Raw genomic sequence first — 21,879 nt, 5'->3', positions numbered from 1 at the left:
TACCACTCTCGTCTTTTTGTACTGATTCACCATGAACTTTCCGTATGTGTAGACCGCTTGGTTGAAGTTGGTGCGGCTGAGGTCACTGATGTTTTAACTTCGTCTTTATTTAGAATAAGGCTTCATGCGTTTAAACTTCCGCGCAATATCGCTTTGACGTTCTCCATTTTCAAAGCAATTGACCTGTATCAATTTCTCTTCTAGGTTTATGGTTTTTCTTGATAAATTCTTGATTTTTCTACCCGCATTCCTATTTTTTGCCATTTTCTCTTGGTTTTTACTCTGCATGGCTCTATCGAAATCACCTTCTACTGCTGAACTGTGTTCTTGAGACGCAGAGGGCCTACGACTGCTGGGAGGGAACGAGGCTATTGTGTTTGAGACTCTATCGGGGACCCTCTTATATGTTGGTGCTCTTCATGTGCAACTCGGCCACCGCTCCATTTCTCCCCCGTGAATACCGATGACCTTGAAGGCTTTAGCGTAGACCCTCTACCTGGAAGTCAATCGCCCGATAACCTATGACGGCAAAAATTACGTCTCATCCAGTATTGCTTAAAAAAAACTCATTTCCACTAGCCCCACGATTAATTAATGATCTAAATTAACTCATTCTGTTAAGGAGACGAGATAAATTACTTCGGTAGGCCGACTATCTGGACCAAATGACGAGTAATCCTTTTGGCCATTGCACAGCAATGGATTTCGATTAATATATAAACAAAAAAGAAGATTTGAGGCAAGCAATAATATTTGTATGCATAAAATGGTAGAAATTTCGTGTGTACTTAGCGCAAGTTCACGTTTTATCACGAGAGCGTTTAAGATTTTTGATTAGGCTACACTGCGTTGCAATGTTTCCCCGAGGAACGAATTTGCGCTATATCGAAATTGCGCTAATCGAAATTGCGCTAATCGAAATTGCGCTATACGAGACATGGGTGTATTCAGAGGGGGACTATGTTCGGAGGAATACGGTAGTTTTGTTGAAAAATATTTCTCTGTAGTTCATATAAACGAATGCCATTTGCTCCTGGGGACGCAGCCCGATGTTCGTAATTACAAAAAATTTTGTATAATCAAATAATAATAATATTTATTTATCACTGTTGGCAAAATACAAATGCATGGCTACGTCAAGATTTGCATACAAAAAAGATGCAATGTAAAAAAACAAAAGACATTAGGAGATGCGTTTACCATAAGTATATATATACAATAAAAATACAGAAAAGGGAAAAACCGTACAATAATACATTTCAATATCACATGTCTTTATGAGAGTCTTCGAGGTATTCAGAGACTGTAGTAGCACTTTCTGAATAAAAAATTTTTCACCCTCCCTTTAAACCCGGCAGGTGAAGAGAGGGATTTAATTTCCTCAGGGATGTGATTATAAATTGTAGAGGCAGAGTGGTAGGGGCCTTTCAGGCAGAGAGAACTTGAGTACTGTTGGGCGTGTATATTATTTCTAGCGCGGGTAGAGTAATTGTGGTAAGAGGCATTAGCAGGAAATTTGTCCCGGTTGGAGTGTATGAAGCAAGCACATGTCAAGATATATAAAGAAGGGAGTGTGAGGATTTTGGCATTGGAAAAAAGAGGTTTACCTGGGGTACGTATAGCGACTTGAAACATTGCCTTGATGGCTTGCTTTTGTGCAGAAAAGGCTTTACTTGAGGCAGCTGAATTACCCCAGAACAAAATGCCATAAGATAAGTGGGTGTGTATTTTGGCGAAATACAGCTTTTTCAAAGTATCTAGAGACACAGCTGGTGCTAACATCCTGATCATGAAGGTGCCTACAGATACTTTGCTGATTGTTGCTTGAATATGATGTGACCAATCTAGGGTCTCGGAAATGATAAGTCCAAGGAACTTAGAGGTACTTATGCTGTTTCCGTGTGGATTTTTATTATTACTTGGGAAGAGATCTACCTTATTGGATCTCTTATGCAGAAATTGAAGGAAGACTGTTTTTTCTTCATTGCGCATGAGGTTATTTTTGCTGCACCATTGTTGCATTTCGTTGACAGTAATATTCCTGAGATGGATTAGGTTTTGGGGACTGTCGGCTGTGATGATAGCAGATGTATCGTCTGCATAGAGAATTAATTTGTCATGGGATAGGTGGTTTGGAAGGTCATTGATGAACAATAGGAATAGGAGCGGTCCCAGGAGAGACCCTTGGGGTACCCCACAGGAGAGTTTCATTGCACTGGATTTAACAGTAGAGTGACTGATGGAATAGCAGACAACTTGCATCCTTTCACTCAGATAGGACATGATCCATTTAAGGGGCAAACCAACGATGCCGAAAGCACAGAGCTTATTTTTTAGAATGTTGTGGTCAATGAGATCGAAAGCCTTACTTAGGTCAAAGAAGATTCCAAGGGTTAGTAGCTTGTCGTTTAGGCCTAGTAGTATTTCGTTTATGAGCTCAAAGGAGGCTGTTGTAGTGGATTTACCAGTCCGAAAACCATGTTGGTTGTCATGGAGTAGCTTCATTGAAGACAAATATTCATACATACGTGTGAAAAACAATTTTTCCATTAGTTTAGAAAAAACAGAAAGGATGGATATAGGTCTGTAGTTATCTGCATTTTCGCGAGAACCTTTTTTGTGAACAGGTATCACTCGGGAAGATTTGAGATTTGTAGGGAAAACTTCGTATTATTGAATAGTGCCATGTGTACCATAGACTTTTTGCCGGGACCACAACGTCACTTGGTATTATCAAAAATTAAGTAATATCCAGCTTCGTATAATTGAGTGTGTACTGTAGAAGGTTCGGCTTGTGACAACATGGGTCTGGCTAGGCGAACAGGGTCAATGCTTCCAGGGGAAGAAGAGGGGGCAATGGTGCATGGATATGTGTGTCTCTCTCTGTGTAGGAAGCTTATTAGGCAAGTGGTGGCGATGAGAAATAATGGTCTTTTTTGGAAAGGCGATTGGGGACGGCCACCTCTGTAACCACCACAATTTGTAGGCACCTCAACTGATCACAATGCAGTAGGACATGTCCCTAGGATAATGTAGAGGACAATGGGTTTTGAAGCACTGCAAGGGGAGACAAAGTCTGTTAGAGATGTAGTTGCCACACAGGAAGAAGAATATCATGGAAGTGAGGGAATCTTGTTGAGGTTGGGGGTGTAGGATGCAGATCAGCCAGTGTGTTGTGGTTGTACCATAGTGAGTTGCGTTACTCATGCATGTTTATCCCTAGGTTTGTGACGAGTTGGATTGAGACGAGGCCGTCGTCCTCCGAGCGCTCCAACCTGGTGCTGCTGTTTGACAAGTACGTGCCGCCGTGTCTCGAGGCAGCGCGCTCGTCTCGCTTCAAGAAGGTGACTCCGCTGACGGACATATCCCACACGCACGCCCTCTGCCACTTGCTCGACTGCCTGCTCACCGAGGAGAACACTCCGGCTGACTGCTCAAAGGAGCTCCACGAGGCATATTTTGTCTTCTCATGCGTGTGGGCCTTTGGTGCAGCCCTCAGCACCGACCAGGTACATGTACCACATGGGGAGGCCTGGGCAATATTTTAATAAGTGTCAGAAATCTGATAATCAGTGATTATAAATTAATGTCCTATGTGTCTAGCCATGTATATGTATATAAATTGACCCTGATCAAAATAGCTGCTCAGTAAGATATCACTATGTATTATTTGGTAAACAAATTGGACGTAATTTGCAAAAGCAGAGGTCATAATAGTTCAAGTCTTCTCTGGTAAAAGGTTACTTATTTCCTTGGCTATCTTTGAATTTGCATTATCTCAAAATTATACAAGGCCCTTTAAATAAAAGCAAGCATTTAATAACTCTTACGTTGTGCAGCACAGCTTGTGGCAGGAGGACAGTGAGCACCACGTGAAACACAGAGTGTTTGTTTGGTGCTTACCTTGAGCGTGGAGGTTGCGTGAGTATCGCCGTGAGGTAGTTGTGACTGACAGACGCAACCGGCTGAAGGAAGGGAGTGTTGAAATTTTTTCTATGTTGATTTTCAAGTGAATGATATATAGGCTACTAATATCATTTTTAATTATTTACTTCATATGTTGTTGCAGTTATTGTATATGCAGTTCTTATTAAGTATTGTTCTTCTTCCTCTTCCCAGATGGTTGATTACCGTCTTGAATTTTCCAAGTGGTGGGTGAATGAATTCAAGGCCATCAAGTTTCCCTCCCAGGGCACTGTGTTTGACTACTTCATTGATCCAGAGACGAAGCAGTTTGTCCCATGGACCGAGAGGCTGCCCAAATTTGAGCTAGACCCTGACATACCCCTTCAGGTATGTTATCGTGTTCAATCGCAGTTATCCACCCTCTTGCCATTTCATCCTCATTTGCTCCAGGGGCAAAGAGTTCTTACGCTCAAAGGATTTTCACTCAAAGACCCTTAGACTCAAAGGCTCAGAGACTCTTAAGTCTCGGAACTCCTGTCTTCGAACTATGCCCTTTGAGTTCTGCCCTTCGAACTCTGCCCTCCAAACCAGACCTCTGACCCAGCCCACCTGGAGATCAAGACTTATATAGCAGAGGAATACCTACTCATTGGCAACCAAGGGGAAGTGGGTGCTGAGGCATAAGAATGCAGTATAGAGTGAGAAGTACTCCACTTTGTCCTATCATAACTCTCTCTCCCTCCAATAGCTCACCCCACCATGTCTTTCCCCTCCTTGAATTCCAATGGCTTGCCTCAACCAGCTATCACACCACTTGACCATGTCTCCAACCCAGGAGATAGAGGAGAGAAAACCCGACGGTACACTGTTCTCCCCCAACCCCTCCTTGGATGACGAGAAGTGTTCTAGAGGTCCCAGTCAACACAGGTGCCTACCGGGAGTTTATACCGATGCAGCTAACTTGGACATCGCTGTATTCCCCCCACTCCTTTGCAAAATTCCCCCCTCCACTCTACCACTGTTCCGGCTTTGGCAGCCCTCTTTTTGCTCATGAGCAATCTTCGCGGTGACATTGGTCGACTGAGGGAGTGATTTCTTGAAAATCATTTTTGGTGCTGGCAGCCAAGCACAGCTTTGTACTTAGCATTTCAAAGTATTGGTAATATTTCTTATGAGATTATAAAGTTATCATCATTGATTTTTGTAATAATTTTGATTTTTAATATTTCTACTTGGAATGCCTTTTGATTGAACATGAATCGAAATTTTGTGACAATTGTTTCTCTGACTGCTGATTATTCTTGTTTTTTGAAGTCTTTCCCTCATCCAGTTAGTGACAGACAGTTGGAGTTCCCTGTGTCTGGGCTTACGTTACGAATCTGCAAGATTGAAACACGTAACACCACAGCGTATATCCGACACAAACTTTGGCTATACAAAAAGCACTCACTGGGTGCCCAAGAAAGCCCTTTTATGTCATTTTAATTTTTGTTTTACATACGTGTGTAAAAATGCTTTTACACTTGCCTGATGTGAAGACATGGAAGGATTATACATTTCTTGAATCGGTCGTAGTTATGCCTAAAATACTGTGATCAAATAAAATTCGATGTGTAGGTCACAGTTCTGTTTAGTTTAGAAAAATATATACATTGTACAGTTAAATAACATTGATTTTACAGTAGACTCTCGTTATTACGAAATTGGCGGGACCGAAAAACCGGAGGTTCGTAATAACGAAGTTCGTATCAACGTTTCTTTTAGGAATCATCGGGAAAAAAACCGTATTTAATAAACACGATTAAATTGCGCGGAAAATTGTTTAAACAGGAAAATTCATTCCAGTTTCTCAGCAGAGGATTGCGGCACGACGCAATCGAGGGTTGATATCTTCCCGAATACAGTAAGTCCGATATACGCACTGGTTGCGTTCCAAGACCTTGTTCCTAAGTTGATAAACCTACAGCACGGCCGCTGAGAGTTGTCCGATGACACACAGAATGGATTAGGTCGGGGTAGGGGCAGGGTTGCCAGCTAAGAAAGGGGAACGCCTACAAAGGGTTCCACGAAGAAAGGATGCAGAAGGGACGCCGCACGTGATGGACCCAGAGGAAGAATCATTTGTTTTGGTGATTCGAAGAAAGGATTTTTTTGATGATCAGCCATATTTCGGGGCGCCTTATTGTTGTTATAATAATGTTGTTGTAATAACGTTGTTCGTATTAAGGAGAGTCTACTGTATTGCCTTCAGTGGCTTAAAAATATCCCTCATATCAATAGTGATAACACTTGTCTCAAACTCACGATTTTGTAAAAGTACCATGGAATGATTCAATAATAAGAAAGAGACTTAGGAAGGTTACCCTGTAACTCATTGCCATGTATATTTTGAGTTAATTACTGCATTTATTGTACTCCTCACGGCGAATCCTAATAGCGAGTATTGAACATGCATTGCAATCATTTGCTATGGAGAGCTATTTTAGTTGCTTGCTGACCCCTATGTTCAGTAATCGTCAGTCATTGCCTATGAAAAACAACCCGCAGAATTTTATACAAGAATTCTAGCACAATTCAACTTTGAGAGGGGAAGGCAAGCACATTTGAGATTCCCCATTATTGTTGATAATAATTCCTTTTTTGAATTTTTGAGGCAGTTATATAGCATGTACATGCCCACAGTGAACTGAAGTTATATCTTAATTAATTTTATCGGATTGTGATGAGAGACTTGTGAATAACTGTTGTGTACATTTTTAATGAATGAAATTATGGCTGCTATAAATATTATGACAATGAAGGACATGGGTGGGGAATAGAGGCAGGTTTTTGTTACTAGAATAAATGAGAAATAAAAACAATTGATATTAATATAATCAAGTCACTTTGGTGCTGAGTTATCATTTTAACGGTTGTAAGAGCATAGTGAGTCTTACTCGTGAGGAAACTACCATTTGTGGAACACCATTTGAAATAATAAAGCAAAGGCAATGAGTACTATGCCTCCTGGCCGTTATCAAATTTGGGCATTCATGTAGGATTTGATGAGTAAGCATTATTATTCATTAATTCATATTTTTTCTTTATTAGAATGAATAATGTATAGATACCTTGGGATAAAGTTAAAACATGTACCAATGTTCAACTGTTTTACAATTAGGTATTTGGCTGTAATTCACGTAAAATTACTTTGAAAGTTGCATTTAATTGGAATATCTTTACTTCATATCTCACATCAAGCAAAAGTAAAGTTTTGCCCGCTGGTCTCTTTGTTGATGAATATTTACCTCTTTTGGTTGCTAGTCCCAGGTGGGATAATATCTGATGGCGAAGGCTTGGTGGGAATCAAGTGCCCCTATAATTGTAGGGTAATTACTCCTGAGGAAGGAGTTAAAAATAAAAGAGTTACATTCATGGAAGTAAAGGAAGGAAATTATAGTGTACGCAGAAGAAGCAGATAATTTTCAAAGTGCAGGGACAGCTAGAAATATCTAATAAAAAATATTTTGATTTTATTGTGTGGTATCCTTATGGTATTTTAATTAATAGAATACCAAGGGAAATGAAATGCATTTCTAAGTGGTGGAGATTAAGTTGTTTCCTCTACCTTGGAAATCATTGGGTGTAGGCCTTCCCTGTCAGTTTTGTGTCTAAGATAGTTCACGGATCTTTCCATGAACCGATATTCATCTTTATTAAGTTTAAACCTTGTTTAAAGCTCCCCAAGCTTGTTTAGTATCTGGTCCATGTCTTCCAAATGTCCCTCATCATTTCTCCCTGCTACTATAATGTCATCTTGGAAAGAAACTGCTCCCTTTAATGTGCGAATGATGTGGTCCATTATTGTTTTAACACTAGAAGGACGGCAGGGGTCATTTGACCCATTTTCAGAATTCAAATTTATTTTTCTCTTATTAAAATATTTTTTTTAATTTTGAAACTCTTTGACTTTGTTCATTTTGGTCTATATTTTGATAAATTAGTGAAAATTTAACAATAATGTTTTCTTTTAAATTTTTATGACGTGTTATACCTAGAAGGACGGCTAGGGGTCATTTGACCCACAACTGGTTTTCGCGCTATTTTCTTGCCCGTGGGCACTTTAGTGTCATGTATATGGAATAATCAGCAAGAGGCTAGTGTGGAAGATGATTTGCTTCATTTTGAACGTGGAAGTACCCGGTTCAATGCCAGTTTGGTCCCAAGGGCTCATATCTATATTCGAAAACCTAGGCATAGCGACTTGTTGTGCTCAATCTTTCGATATTTTTCGGGCAGCAAAGGGAAATAAAACCTTTTCAATCCTTGATTTGCGTAAATTCATGTAATTATGATAATTTAATGTTGTTTTATTTATTGTTCAATGATTATTGTATTACCCACACCGGAAAATCGTCACGTATCCCTAGAATTGTTTTCCGTCGTCCAAGATTCAGAGCTCTTAGAGACATTATTTTCAATATCGACTCATCAGGTTTACGAATAACTTTCATTTTTCTGGCCTGACGGCACTGTCACTTGACCTAGCCCCTTCGCCGTGTGTGCAGCATTAGTGCCGCCTGACCCCGTCGGGGTTTGGGGCGGGTTGACTGCACGCTGCGTCCTGGGGAAAAATCCTGTCTCTTTTTGAGAGAGCGGAGGAATTGGGTGGACTGTAAAATTCTACTGTAAATCCTACCCTTGGAATTCGCACGTAGGTCGGAGAAGAAGCATTACTGCAAGTTCCTGGAAGATACGGTTGGCAGTTGAGTCCCTGCCTTTCGAACGGCAATTAGCGTTACTTCTGAAAATTTTGTCCTTTTGTATGAATTTCTAAAGCTCTCCAGCTCTCTATACCTCCAATGCAACTAGAGAAGATTCTACCATAATGCGCTTTCGTTTGTAGATTTTTTTGCATGCATACCAGTAGCGAGTTGGGGAAGAAAGAAAGAATTCGAGAACTATATCAAGAGAAGAGAATCGTCGCGATTCAAATAGCTGTAGGGAATATTGAAGATCAGTCAGGAACTAAATCGTAAACATCAGTTCAAGAACATTTCGACCAATCCATCAACATCTGCGTGTGATGGAAGCGACGAAGTCCAAGACAGTGAATCCGATGGCGACTTTGGCATGATAGCAAATGCACAGCTCTATCCAAAAAAATGCAGCTGTCCTTTTATGAGGTGAATTCCAAATAAACCAGACAAATTTGGAGTACTGGGTTTTGACAGATGTGAAATGAAAATACAGCCTAAATGAATTTCCATATTGTGGCAAAGATGATGATTGGCCATCAAATCAAGCGTTGGGGAAATAAATAATTACTAAAGTGACCGTAAAACACAAGAATTCAGGAATTAATGTAACTTGTAACAATTATTTTCCATCCATCCAGCTAGCAGGAAGTCCTAAAAAAATGGAAAAATTCTCTTGCATGGACGATCTGAAAAAACAGGCGTGACGCACAAATATGCATGGCCCCCAAAATAGCCATGTAATCCATTCAACGCGAGTGTTCAAAAATACCTTAGGCCATACTCTTACGTAGAATCAGGCAAACTAGAACAATAATGTACTTTCACTCAGCAGCATGATCTCAGACGACACTATTTCCGAATCGAATAAAAGAATACCAGAGACCATCCTATTTCATAATAAAAACAAAGCGGGAGTAGATATGATGGATAGCATGTATCAATTTATTTACACGTCTCCAAATCCAACAACCATATCTCCACGGGCACAAAAAAGAAAAAGGTGCCAAATACCATCAAATTGAATCATTGCACCAATTTCCGTTCCATTTTCCAAATTCTTTTTCATGTGCAAATGGCTGGTGTCCTAACACCCCCTGCCACACGCTTTTAAGCGGCTTGCGGGTTAGTGTGAAAATTTAGATGTAGATGAATGAATCGTCCAATGAACGCATTCAGCGCAAAAATATTTTGTGGAAACTGCGCTGAAAAAATAGTCTGTCTGAGATTTACAACAAAGTAATAAATTTTAAAAATTTTAATGCAAATTTTGTAAACCCAATACCCCTATTGTTTAAACATGTAATACAATTTTTGTATTAAGTGTATGTAATTTCATTATTTGTATAGCAATCGACTACTACATACGGTTTAATTCATGATTCTTTAAAATAATTGTTATTAACTTTTGACGGTGGAAATAATATTTAATAAGGTTAAATAGTGTTTTTAATGAACTGATTCAACAATTAATACGATTAAAGTGAATATTGGTTGAAAATTAGTCGTTTTATTCCAAAATACATTTTAAGGGGTCAAATGACCCCTAGCCGTCCTTCTAGGTAGCGCAAAACTCCCGTCCTCCTAGTGTTAAATATTGAGGGAGTACAAAAGGTTTTTGAGAAGTTTTAGAACAAGAGTTTTAAGTCATCAACATGGCTAATTCAGTCAGTTCTATTTGGGATATGTTTTGCTGTATTTGTGTTGTCCATCCACGAGGTCCTTTGGACTGGCCTCATGTGTCCCATTTTTTAAATTAATAAGTATATCACATTGATTATTGCAGGCTGTGTTGGTGCACACTTGCGAGACAATTCGCATCAGGTACTTTTTGGATCTTCTGATGGAGAAACGCCATCCAGTGATGCTGGTGGGAAATGCTGGATCGGGGAAGACAGTACTGGTCTCGGAAAAGCTTGTCTCACTTCCTGAAACGTATGCAGTTACCAACGTACCTTTTAATTTTTACACAACGTCCGGTGAGCATTTGCTTTGGTAGCTGTTTTTAAAGTTATCCCCATGGACTATCATTCATTTATTAGCTCATGAAACGTCGATGTCAGTAGCTTGTATCTTCTCGTGAATAGGTGCCTTTTCACATGTAATTAAAATAAAACATTGCAATAATATATTACATATGACATAATAACCAACATAATTTACAAACTTCACTCATCAACTTCATATACAATCAATTCTTAACATCATAGTACTTAGTTTCATTTCTAAAACATATATCAAATTTAAAAATATATTTTTATTGAAATAAAGCTTAACTGTATAAAGTATTTTTATTCTCATATTAATAGCTTGAGAAGGTGTCATCATAGTTTTCTTGATCTTATCATGATTTAGGGTAGGTATTGATTTTTAATTAAATATGTGAATTGAGTCAGCTGTAGCAGATATTTTTCATGAGACTTTTATTATTCCGTGGTTTTTGTTACCTTTCTGAGTTACATCAAGTGTAATAATTTGTGTTGAAACTATCGGTGGATTATTTTCATAACTGTAAATTCCTGTAGCTAAAGTTCTTTTTAATCTTGTGAATTTGCACAACCTATTCTTCTGTTTCATCCCCTCATGAAATAGAAATGTTGCAAAAGATATTGGAAAAACCTCTGGAGAAGAAAGCAGGTCGGAATTATGGACCTCCTGGCAATAAGACGCTGATATACTTCATAGATGACATGAACATGCCAGAGGTGAGTTTTCGTATTTGGAATATTTGGCTATTTCTTCTAAGTAAACTGAACTAAAAGGTATCTCAATCCCACAGTGTGTTCTTATCATCATCATTGCTCATTGTTCTAGGTTGACAATTATGGCACAGTGCAACCTCACACTCTGATAAGGCAGCACTTGGATTATGGCCACTGGTATGATCGCACTCGCCTCACTCTCAAGGACATCCACAACTGTCAGTATGTCTCGTGCATGAACCCCACCGCTGGAAGTTTCACCATAAACCCCCGCTTGCAGAGGCATTTCTGCGTCTTCTCAGTCAGGTGGGTGCGCCGGGTGACTTTAACATGCTCTACATTCGCATGCGGATGAGCTATGTTGTCATGAAATTGTCAAATACTTTTATATCAAGTGAATGAGTCACCTCCTTTACGGCATTCAGGAATCTACCTGGATGAATGTTGTGCATGTGGTTACTTACGTGTGGGCCAAACAAAATACAGTCGGATCCGGATTTAACGTCTTCGCATTTAACGTTTTTCCGCATTTAGCGTTTTTTTTTTTGGGTCCTGATTCATTCCCTATTAGGACAGCGTAAAAATTATCCCTATTTAGTGTTTCCGCATTTTGCGTTTTTCCGCATTTATGGTCGTAAACATTTGTCCCGCTCAAGATCTTTTTGCCCGATTTAACGTTTTTTCATGACGGTTCATCCAAATCTTCGAATTTATACTCATCAACAAGAACAGGCTCATGAAAGTTTACCAAGAGTCGATAGAATCTACCGGGGAACGCTTCTTCAACTGCTTTCTTCCGCGAGCGCGAGGTGATTTGTCTTCTCGTAATGTTTCGCTCCCCTTCTGATCCAAACACCAGGCACTTTTTGTATGAGATCCGATCTAATGGAGCAAAGTCATCCCTTAATAACCTCGAACTACCTTATCCTTCACTTGTTGAACTTGACTTCGATGATACGTGACGACTGATTACACGAGTTATCCTCCCGAGGGCCACTACAATAATGGTTTTCTCGTTATGTTTTCAATGGATGGCTTATGCCCCTTTCAACTCTACTTCCTACGGGCAGTCGATTATTAGCCCAATATTTTTTCAGTCGGCTACTTTCTCTTTTCAAAAGAGGCCCAATATCATTTTCGGTTCACTAGAGGAGGCGCAGTTCACTAGAAGATTCTTTTTATAATCCATTCCATGGTCAGTTTCCATGGAGGAACAGCGAAAGAACAGAGGAAGTGTTTCCCCTGTCATGACCGTGAGTGAGAGCATTCTTTCCCTAAGGAACAACATTATTTTACATCGTAATTTAGATATCCCGGAGCCAATTTATCGACATGCGGCTGGTTGATATCGCTGTCGATTCAAAAATATTTATCTGGTGCTAATTAATGTCAAAAGAGAATGACAATCGGAGTTTTGACGAACTATCACGGTCCATGACTCTAAATTAACCGCTCATGCTGGAAAAAAAAATCACCGCATACTCACGGTAGAATAGATGAGCGCGGAAAAATACGAAAATCCGGCAGGTATCCCTTGGTGGTTGACTTCGACATCATAACCTTGACGAAATTGCCAAACTCCAGAGGCACTGACAATTTTTCGGATGAAATCCAGTTCTGTTGAAGATTAAACCTTTTCACTTAACAGAGTTTAGCTAATCGTTATTCAAGGTCCAACCAAATTTTATTAAAAGCTGCCGAGAAACGAGGCGTCGGAGTCAAGGTGATCAGCGCGCCGCGTAAGCAACTTCTCCCGGCTCCATTCGACCTGCATAAGGCCGCGGATATATGACAACGAATCTGGTGTTATCATCGAGTTGAATCACCATCGATTTGTACGCATGCTAGAAATAAGATTCTACTTTTTTGGATGACCTCGAAATCCAAAATGTGCGCATAGGAGGCTTTTTAAAGGCTCATAAATCCCTTGTTTCGCCGAGGCAACAGAAAACGTTAAGTTGGCAAAATTCCAGAAAACCTCCCTTTTACTAGATATTCGGTAGTTGAGAATTCGGGATTAGCGATCTTCTGCTGTCCTTTTATTTCACTCATTCCTCATGATTTTTTGAGTACCTACTAACACCTTTTCTTATTATATTAGATATGCTATAGTCACCTACATGTCACTTTTACAGAAAAAATTCTAAATTTCATCGAGACCACTGAAATATGCATAAAAATGGAATCACTAATGTCCATAATAATAATCCATGTGGGAATGCTTTTGAGTTGATGTTTATTAGAATTTTCTTAAAATATTTCATTAAAACTATTGTCATCCTCTCATTACTTATTTTTTCTACCCATTTTTTTTAGCTGATTCCTGAAAAGTATTATCCAACCTTCATAGGGCAGAGAACATTTTATTAAAGAATTTTTTGCTGCATTCAGCACCTTTTAGTTACTTAAGATAATATTTTTTATTCATAAAAAGCCATTCCAATCATTACAGACCCTAAAACCTGAAAAAAATGGCAGGTCCTCATTTAGTGTTTTTCCGCATTTAGTGTTTTAAATTTTGTCCCCCCTGAAAAACCTTAAATCAGGATTCTACTGTATGATCATGCTGTTTGGTTTAAGGAGCATATGGTTCGCAATAAAAACTTAAGATTTAATGGGGTGGTTTCCTATTATTTTTTTATTGTCTAAATCGAAAGATTATTACTCCTGGAGTACGTATTTAGCGCATTTAGATTTTTAAATGACGATATCTATTTTTCGCGATTAAATGAAAAGTGAAAAATTTCAAGCGCGCGAAAACGCGACTCGTAAGTATGAGTGCCGGGAAATCTCTCCGTGTGACGTATTTCTCGTTCCCACTGCCGCCCTGTGAGGTGACCTTGAGGGAGGCTTGAGCGCTGATACGATGCAGGCTGCTAGCGGGTAGCTGAGTACCCTGCTAGCTGGTAGCGCTTGGCTTAAATAAGGATTATTAATACCTTATCAAACGAAGAAAACTTTCCGACCTTAGCAGGTTTTAATAAGTGATTATTAAGACATGTTTCCCTGAGCTCTGTGCCTCATGCATGCATTGGTAATCTCAGACAATGTATAACTCCTATCCTCTCGTGTAGAAACTAGGTCCCTGTGACGTCACGTGGAGTGGCATCGTGTGGGCGCCAATCTGGCCTTTTTCAAATGAGGATAAAAATGGACCGTTGCCATTCGTCTAAACCGGTATTTCTTAAACCAAATAATTTGTATACCATGAATATCTACACTAATGGTGGGTAACGAATCGCAATCAATGCCTTTCGTTTTCTTTGATGAAGGAAACGACCCTATTGATCTACAGTTATGATGCACATGTTCAAATAAGGCCAGAAAGCGTATTCACTCACCAGAATGAAACATTGAATTATGAGCCAAGTGCCATAAACAGAAAATTATTCTATACAATCATAGAACTTAGTGAAAGTGATATATGTAGATACAAATATCCAAATACTGAGAACGTTCAACTCTATATCAATTAAAATTTCAAAATGTTATTAGGCTGTTTGAAATATTGGTTCCAATTCAGTCTAAAATAAACGTTAGAAGTGTGGGCTGCATCAGTTGTTTAGAGCACACGAATTGGCTGCTGGAATTTCACTGCTGTTACACACTTTCATAAATGGGTCCAAGGAAATCCAAATGCCCTTTAAAAATGGAAGGAAGATGGTGTCTCCTCGAATGAGTTATTGTGAGCTGTTCACCTCTCTTGATATGTACTGCAGAAAAACAGTAAAAAAAGCTTGCTTGGGGAGATGTCGTCTTCCATTTGAATTTCCTGTCTACTAACATGTTGATGAAATTGTCAGTCTGCAGTTTATATTGAATGATACACCTGTCCCAAATCATGTAAAAATACTCTTGAAACAATTGAACAAATATCTTTTGGGATAAAATTTGCTGATTTAAGGCTTATGTTGATAAGGAATGGTGCTGCACATTATATTCTCATCTCTGTCAGAATGCATTTGACGGTTTACACCTGTGCTTCATTTGTTTCCCTAACTTGTCTACAAACATTTTATTGCTACACATTGTGGTGTATTGGTATTTCGACAGTCTATTGTCTTTTGAGTGATGTGGCATCCCCTGGTGGGAGTGATGGGGAAGCGTAGTGTGGCCACATGGGCCGGTTGTATGTGATAGTGTGCTGTAGAATAAATAGTTAAATCCCGAGACATCTGAGTGTTTATTTTAATGCTCCCACCGTGGGTGGAAACGTAACAAGTGGCGACGAGCGATGAGTCATTAAACACCCAGTGCGTGTGTTGCGGAGTAATTACTGTGTATCGGATAAGATGGCGAACCCTCTGGTAAAAACTGCCCTAATCGGGCGCATGGACCCTTTTAGCCCGGACGAGGAAGATTTTGTATCATACGCTGAACGTTTTGAGCAGTATTTTCTGCTAAACGGGATAACGCAAGAGGAAGTGAAGGTCCCGATGTTTATTACGTTTTGTGGGGCATCAACATATACGCTGTTGAAAAACATGTTGTTCCCAAAAAAGCCTACGGAACAGACATTTGCGGAATTGGTTGGTGTTCTTACGACGCATTATGCCCCAAAACGACTGACTATTGCGGAACGGTACAACTTTCATACCCGTTCACAACAGACGGGTGAAAACGTGAAAGAGTTTATCATTGCCCTAAAGAAACTTGCAGAGTTTTGTGAGTTCGGAGATTTTTTGAACGATGCTTTGAGGGATAGGTTTGTTTGTGGTATAGAATCAGCGGTGATCAGACAGAGACTACTTCTGGAAAGTAAATTAACGTTTGAGCAGGCGTGCATCATCGCCACCGATTTGGAGTTGGCACAGAAGAATTCGATTATTGACGGGGTTACCAAGTTCTCGAATCTGGAAGTTGGGGCAGTTTATAGGAGAGCCCCAAACGCTAAGCAGAACTTCCACCACCAACCAGATGCTGGTTCGAGCCGCAGGAGAGAGGACATTCCAGCACAACCGGGACAACGTCAAGAGAACGGACGACGGACCAATTGGCATCAGAGGAATGCTGTGTGTCAACGGTGCGGAAGATTCCACAGAGAGGATTCCTGCCCCGCCCGGGATTGGGAGTGCTTTAGGTGCCATGGAAGGGGGCACGCTTCCAGAATGTGTCGAAGCAGGGAAGTGCGTGAGGTGTACTCAGACGATTGGGAGATCGGTCCGTCAGATGACATTTCCCACTCGCAAAATACCCATCCCGTCAAACCAAGGTTAGAGTCGCAATGCATTTACTTGCCTGCTGTTAAATCGGTATCTGGTACTTCACCACTTTTTGTAAATATGTATGTGAATGGAGTTTTATTAGCTTTTGAGGTAGATAGTGGTGCTAGTGTGTCTTTAGTATCTGAGGAGACATATCACCGGTATCTCAACGGTGCAAAACTCCAAAAGTGTACCCTATCCTTGAAATCAGTCACTGGTGACCAAATTAAGGTCAAAGGAAAAATTGAAGTTGGGGTATCTTGGTCCAGTGGAAATGCTAGTAAGAGCCACACATTACAATTAGTTGTTGTGTCTTCCACTGCGCGAGTAAGGCCTCTCATGGGTCGTCCCTGGTTGGATATTTTGTCCCCAGAATGGAGAAAGAGGCTACTTTCTTGTTGTGTTTCAAATGAGGGGTACCTTGATGTAGATGATAACAATATTTTCAAGTTTGAGTCAAACACAACGTTGGAAGACAATTGTTATAAATCGCTGTTGAAGGACAGCAAATTGCTATCCAGTTATGCCTGCAAATATCCAAATGTTTTCAGCAGGAAAAATTCAAACATGATCAAGCAGTTTAAGGCAAATCTTGTGATTAGGGAGAATGCTATCCCAATTTTTCATAGGCCATACTCAGTACCTTTTGCCTTAAAAGGAGAAGTTCGTAAGCAATTGGAAGAAATGGTAACCAGTGGGGTTCTAAGACCTGTGAGACACTCTGAATGGGCATCCCCAATAGTGTGTGTTCCAAAAGCAGACGGAGGTGTTAGGATTTGTGTGGACTTTAAGGTGACCTTAAATAGGGTTTTGGTCACAGATTTCTATCCCTTGCCCAAATTAGATGATGTGTTTGGATCATTGGCCGGGGGGACTGTATTTTGTACGCTAGACCTCCAAAATGCATATTTGCAGTTAGGTGTTGGACTAGAATCTCAGAAGTACCTTACCGTCAATACTGATGATGGACTTTATCAATTTACCCGCCTACCTTTTGGCATCTCTAGTGCTCCAGGTATTTTTCAGTCTGTAATGCAGGAAATTGTCAAGGGTTTGCCCATGGTTACATGTTATTTGGATGACTTATTAATTTCAGGGAAAGATTTAAAAGATTGCCAAGAAAGGGTGGAAATGGTGCTGAACAGGCTAAATGAATATAATGTGAGGGTTAATATGAATAAATGTAAATGGTTTTGTGAGTCTGTGGATTATTTAGGTCATACAATAAGTGCGAAAGGTGTTTGTCCAATATCACACAAAATGAAGGCCATACTGGAGGCTAAGGTTCCCCAAGATGTATCACAAGTGAGATCCTTTGTGGGAATGTTAAATTTTTATCATCGCTTCCTGCCTAACCTTTCAAGCCTACTAAAACCTCTGTATGATCTTGTAAAAAAAGATGCAACTTGGGAGTGGACTTTTGAATGTAACCAAGCCTTTGGTAAATGTAAAGAGCTCTTATTGGGCCATCCATTGTTGGTGCATTACAACCCTAAGTATCCCATAGTGGTATCAGCTGATGCATCACCATATGGTGTTGGTGCCGTGCTGAGTCATCTGATTGATGGTGTTGAGAAACCAGTGATTTTTGCATCCAGTACATTATCCAGTGCTCAACAAAATTACTCCCAGTTAGACAGAGAGGCATTGGCATTGATTTTTGCTGTGAAGCGGTTCCATAAATATTTGTATGGGCAACACTTCACCCTAGTGAGTGACCACCAACCCCTACGGCACATTTTTGCACCAGACAAAGGGGTGCCTACTGTTGCTGCGGCTAGGTTGCAGAGATGGTCCATTGTACTATCAGCATATATGTATAAAATTGAATACCGTAAGTCAACCCTGTTATGTCCTGCAGATGCATTATCGCGATTGCCAGTACCTGAGGAGAATGTAGTGGAAAATGTATTTAGTGTTTTGAGTGTTTTGCCGGCAAAGTTTCCCTTGACTTATGTGGAGGTGGCCAAGGAAACTGAAAAGGATGTGGTATTGTCTAAGGTAATGGATTATACAAAGCACGGATGGCCAAATTTTGTCAGAGAGCCAGCAATTGTCCCATTTTTCAGGCAAAGGTATGGTATCTCCCTGGAAAATGGATGTTTGTTAATGGGGTCAAAGGTGATCATACCTCTCAAATTGCAGAACGACATGCTGAATTTATTGCATGGGTCACACCCAGGAATTGTGAGAATGAAGTCCCTTGCTCGTTCATTATGCTGGTGGCCAAATGTTAACAGGGATATTGAGGAGAAGGTGAAAAATTGTGAAGCATGCCAAATTGTAAATTTTCAACCAGACTGTTCGCAAAAGGCATCATGGCCCAGGGTTGATAATTGGGGCAGATTGCATGTTGATTTTTTTGTTATGCAAAAGAAATATTTCCTGGTTATTGTTGATAGTGAGAGTAAGTGGATTGAAGTGTACCCTATGGCAAATGGAACTGATGCTAGGAAAGTATGTGAAAACCTGAGTACATTATTTAGCACTTTTGGTTATCCATCACAGATAGTCTCTGATAATGGCCCCCCATTCAACTCAAAGCTGTTTGTTGATTTCTGCTCCCATAGAGGCATTGAGGTATTAAAGTCCCCAGCGTACCATCCCCAATCAAATGGTATTGCAGAGAGAGCTGTTCAAACCATTAAAAGGTTACTTGCCAAGGAGTTGAATACAACACCAGGTGCCCTTAGTGACAAAAACATTCACTCAGTCCTTGGCAAAATTTTACTTGCCTATCGTACTACACCTTTGGCAACAGGTGAGATAAGCCCTTCGGAAAAGATGTTCAAGTATAAACCTCGCACCCTCTTGTCATTAATTAAACCACCCCCTAATAGTCTCACCTTTCCAAGCTCTAGATACCCAGAATACAAGGTGGGGGAAGTTGTTTTGGTAAAAATTAGACCAGGCATGGTGCCTGTAAAAGGTGTAATTGGGAAGAGGGTCAGTGTGGTTACTTACAGGGTGTACATTGGAAGCCAATGTCGGTATGTGCACATGAACCAATTGAAACGCTTGCCACCTACAAAAATTATCCCTAAGCCAAAATTTTTCCCTTTCCACTTGTTAGCAGATCCTGATGACTCGGCTGTGGATGCAGCACCTCTATGGTCAATGGTGCAGACTCCCTTGACCATTTCCCCTCGGTCCAGCCCATCCTATCCTGCCTCTGTCCCAACTGCTGAAATGGTGATACCCACTGCTAACCAATCCTCTAGGAATACAGGTTCAGAACTTCGCCGCTCCAACAGACCATCCAAGGCACCTCAGCGGCTTGACTTGTGATGCAAGAGGGATTTGGATTCTAGTAGGGGAGGAGATGTGGTGTATTGGTATTTCGACAGTCTATTGTCTTTTGAGTGATGTGGCATCCCCTGGTGGGAGTGATGGGGAAGCGTAGTGTGGCCACATGGGCCGGTTGTATGTGATAGTGTGCTGTAGAATAAATAGTTAAATCCCGAGACATCTGAGTGTTTATTTTAATGCTCCCACCGTGGGTGGAAACGTAACACACATTTATACTAAAACCAAATAAATAATATTATAGCATTAAAAATCGTCAGTTTGTAAAACTAGATCAAACAGTGGTCTCCTTTGTATCACCTCACCAAGTAGGTGTTCCTCTACTAATTAACGGCAGCGCCAGTGATTGTAATAATAATGTAATGCAGTTTCCCAGGCGCAGATGCGCTCCACACCATCTTCCACTCGATCCTGTCGCAGCACCTTGGCAGCATGGAGCACCGTTTCCCACACATTGTGTCTCGCCTTGCGCCGCGTGTCGTCGCCGCCACCCTCGCCCTCCACCACAAGGTCTCCCAGATATTCCTGCCCACGGCCACCAAGTTCCACTACATCTTCAACCTCAGGGACCTCTCCAATGTGTTCCAGGTGAGCTGTCATGCAGTGAAACTGATTTGCACTTTGAGAAAATTCAAGGACATTGCTGCAGGGTGTCCAGCAGACCGACAGATTCATGCTTGCAAGTGCACGAATATAACGTGCACTTGCAAGCATAAATTCCACCTAGAAAAATCATTTCCCTTGATCAGGGTTCAAACCTGGATCTCCCAAATTACCAAAGGTGTTGAACTCCAAGATCTGGTCTTTCTCCTTTGTGTGGATTTGTTGCCTTTAGAGGACAAGATGATAAAAAATTATTGTAGCGGTAATCCATAGACAAAGTCTTTGCGCAACTGAACAAGCTTCAGCAGCTAGTTCAGAAAAATAAAGAATCATGTTCCACTATCTTACTTTGGTTTTTTTATTCTTAACCATTAGTAAAAGTAACTTACAACAAAGTAAGTCCACAAACCCTTAACTACCAAAGTACAAAGTAATTTTTCCATTGATAAAAAACAGCATTGTCCGTGAAGATACGAAATTACGTATCTCTTAGAAATCTTAACACAAGATGCTTAAGCCATGCAATGAATATCAGAGGACAGCTGTAATGATTACATGTATCGTAAAGTGGTGAGCACGCCAGTGTTCTACTTGGGGCTGTGCACACTAACAAACCTCTTCCCATCTCACTTTCATTTTTCCATTCTTTATTGGATTCTCTTGGTTGACATCAAACTACAAATGTATAATTATGTTTTTCCAATTCACGATCAGTAATGAAATGTAGTGTGCATGTTTTTTCCTGTATGGAATTTCATTTCATTTGAGGAGAATAGCATTTACCTCTTTCCTTTGATTGATTGATCCAGTGACATCCTGATCCGATTTGTGTATGCAGCATGATTTCCATGTCTCTTAATTGAGTGTAACATAATCGATCAGGCAGATGTGTCCTTGAAGAACGTGCATCAATCTGATTTAGAAAGAATCACCAGTAGTGAAGAAATCACTGTAACTAGCTCATTTCAGATAAACTGAAATAACCTATGACGATCCTAACTTTGAGCATCACTTGCATACGATTTAAAGTTTATGTATTTAAGAATTCAATGGCTGTGTGATGCATGAGAATGAACAGCAAAATATTAGGGTAGGCAGCTAGCATCTCACCATAATGGTCTGGCTGCTTGTGGAATAACTTCAATTTTACCCTTTGGAAGTCAAATTTGCTATGAATTCAATATTTTTAAAAAGTTGTTATATAGGTATTTTTCCTCAAAGTCCACCTGAAGTTTTGTGGAGTATTAAGCTTGGACTCTGCCTGGGTGGCCGTGGTTAACATTACATATCTGATTTTGAAGAAGTTTTAGACGTGAGACCCTGTGACTATATGAGCATACAAAGTTCCTGCATCAGGCTAATTTGATTCCAAAAAATGTCATCCTTGGCCCACCCATAAGTACAATACGGTACTTAATGGTG

The 21,879-nt window shown here is 40.2% G+C and overlaps 1 protein-coding gene across 1 annotated transcript in view; it reads left to right on the top strand.

Annotated features, from left to right (window-relative positions):
* The window catches only part of LOC124156654 (dynein beta chain, ciliary), a 315,587-nt gene that overhangs the window by 194,867 nt on the left and 98,841 nt on the right, over positions 1 to 21,879 (top strand). The window contains exons 45-50 of the mRNA XM_046531313.1: positions 3,224 to 3,509; positions 4,120 to 4,293; positions 10,429 to 10,621; positions 11,235 to 11,347; positions 11,457 to 11,650; positions 20,223 to 20,442. Of these exons, the coding sequence (XP_046387269.1) occupies positions 3,224 to 3,509; positions 4,120 to 4,293; positions 10,429 to 10,621; positions 11,235 to 11,347; positions 11,457 to 11,650; positions 20,223 to 20,442 (1,180 nt within the window). The remainder of the gene's footprint in view (positions 1 to 3,223; positions 3,510 to 4,119; positions 4,294 to 10,428; positions 10,622 to 11,234; positions 11,348 to 11,456; positions 11,651 to 20,222; positions 20,443 to 21,879) is intronic.

Source organism: Ischnura elegans, chromosome 3 (genome assembly GCF_921293095.1).
Source record: "Ischnura elegans chromosome 3, ioIscEleg1.1, whole genome shotgun sequence".
In the NCBI taxonomy this organism is placed as follows: Eukaryota; Metazoa; Arthropoda; class Insecta; order Odonata; family Coenagrionidae; genus Ischnura; species Ischnura elegans.
This window is presented reverse-complemented; position numbering and strand designations above follow the sequence as displayed.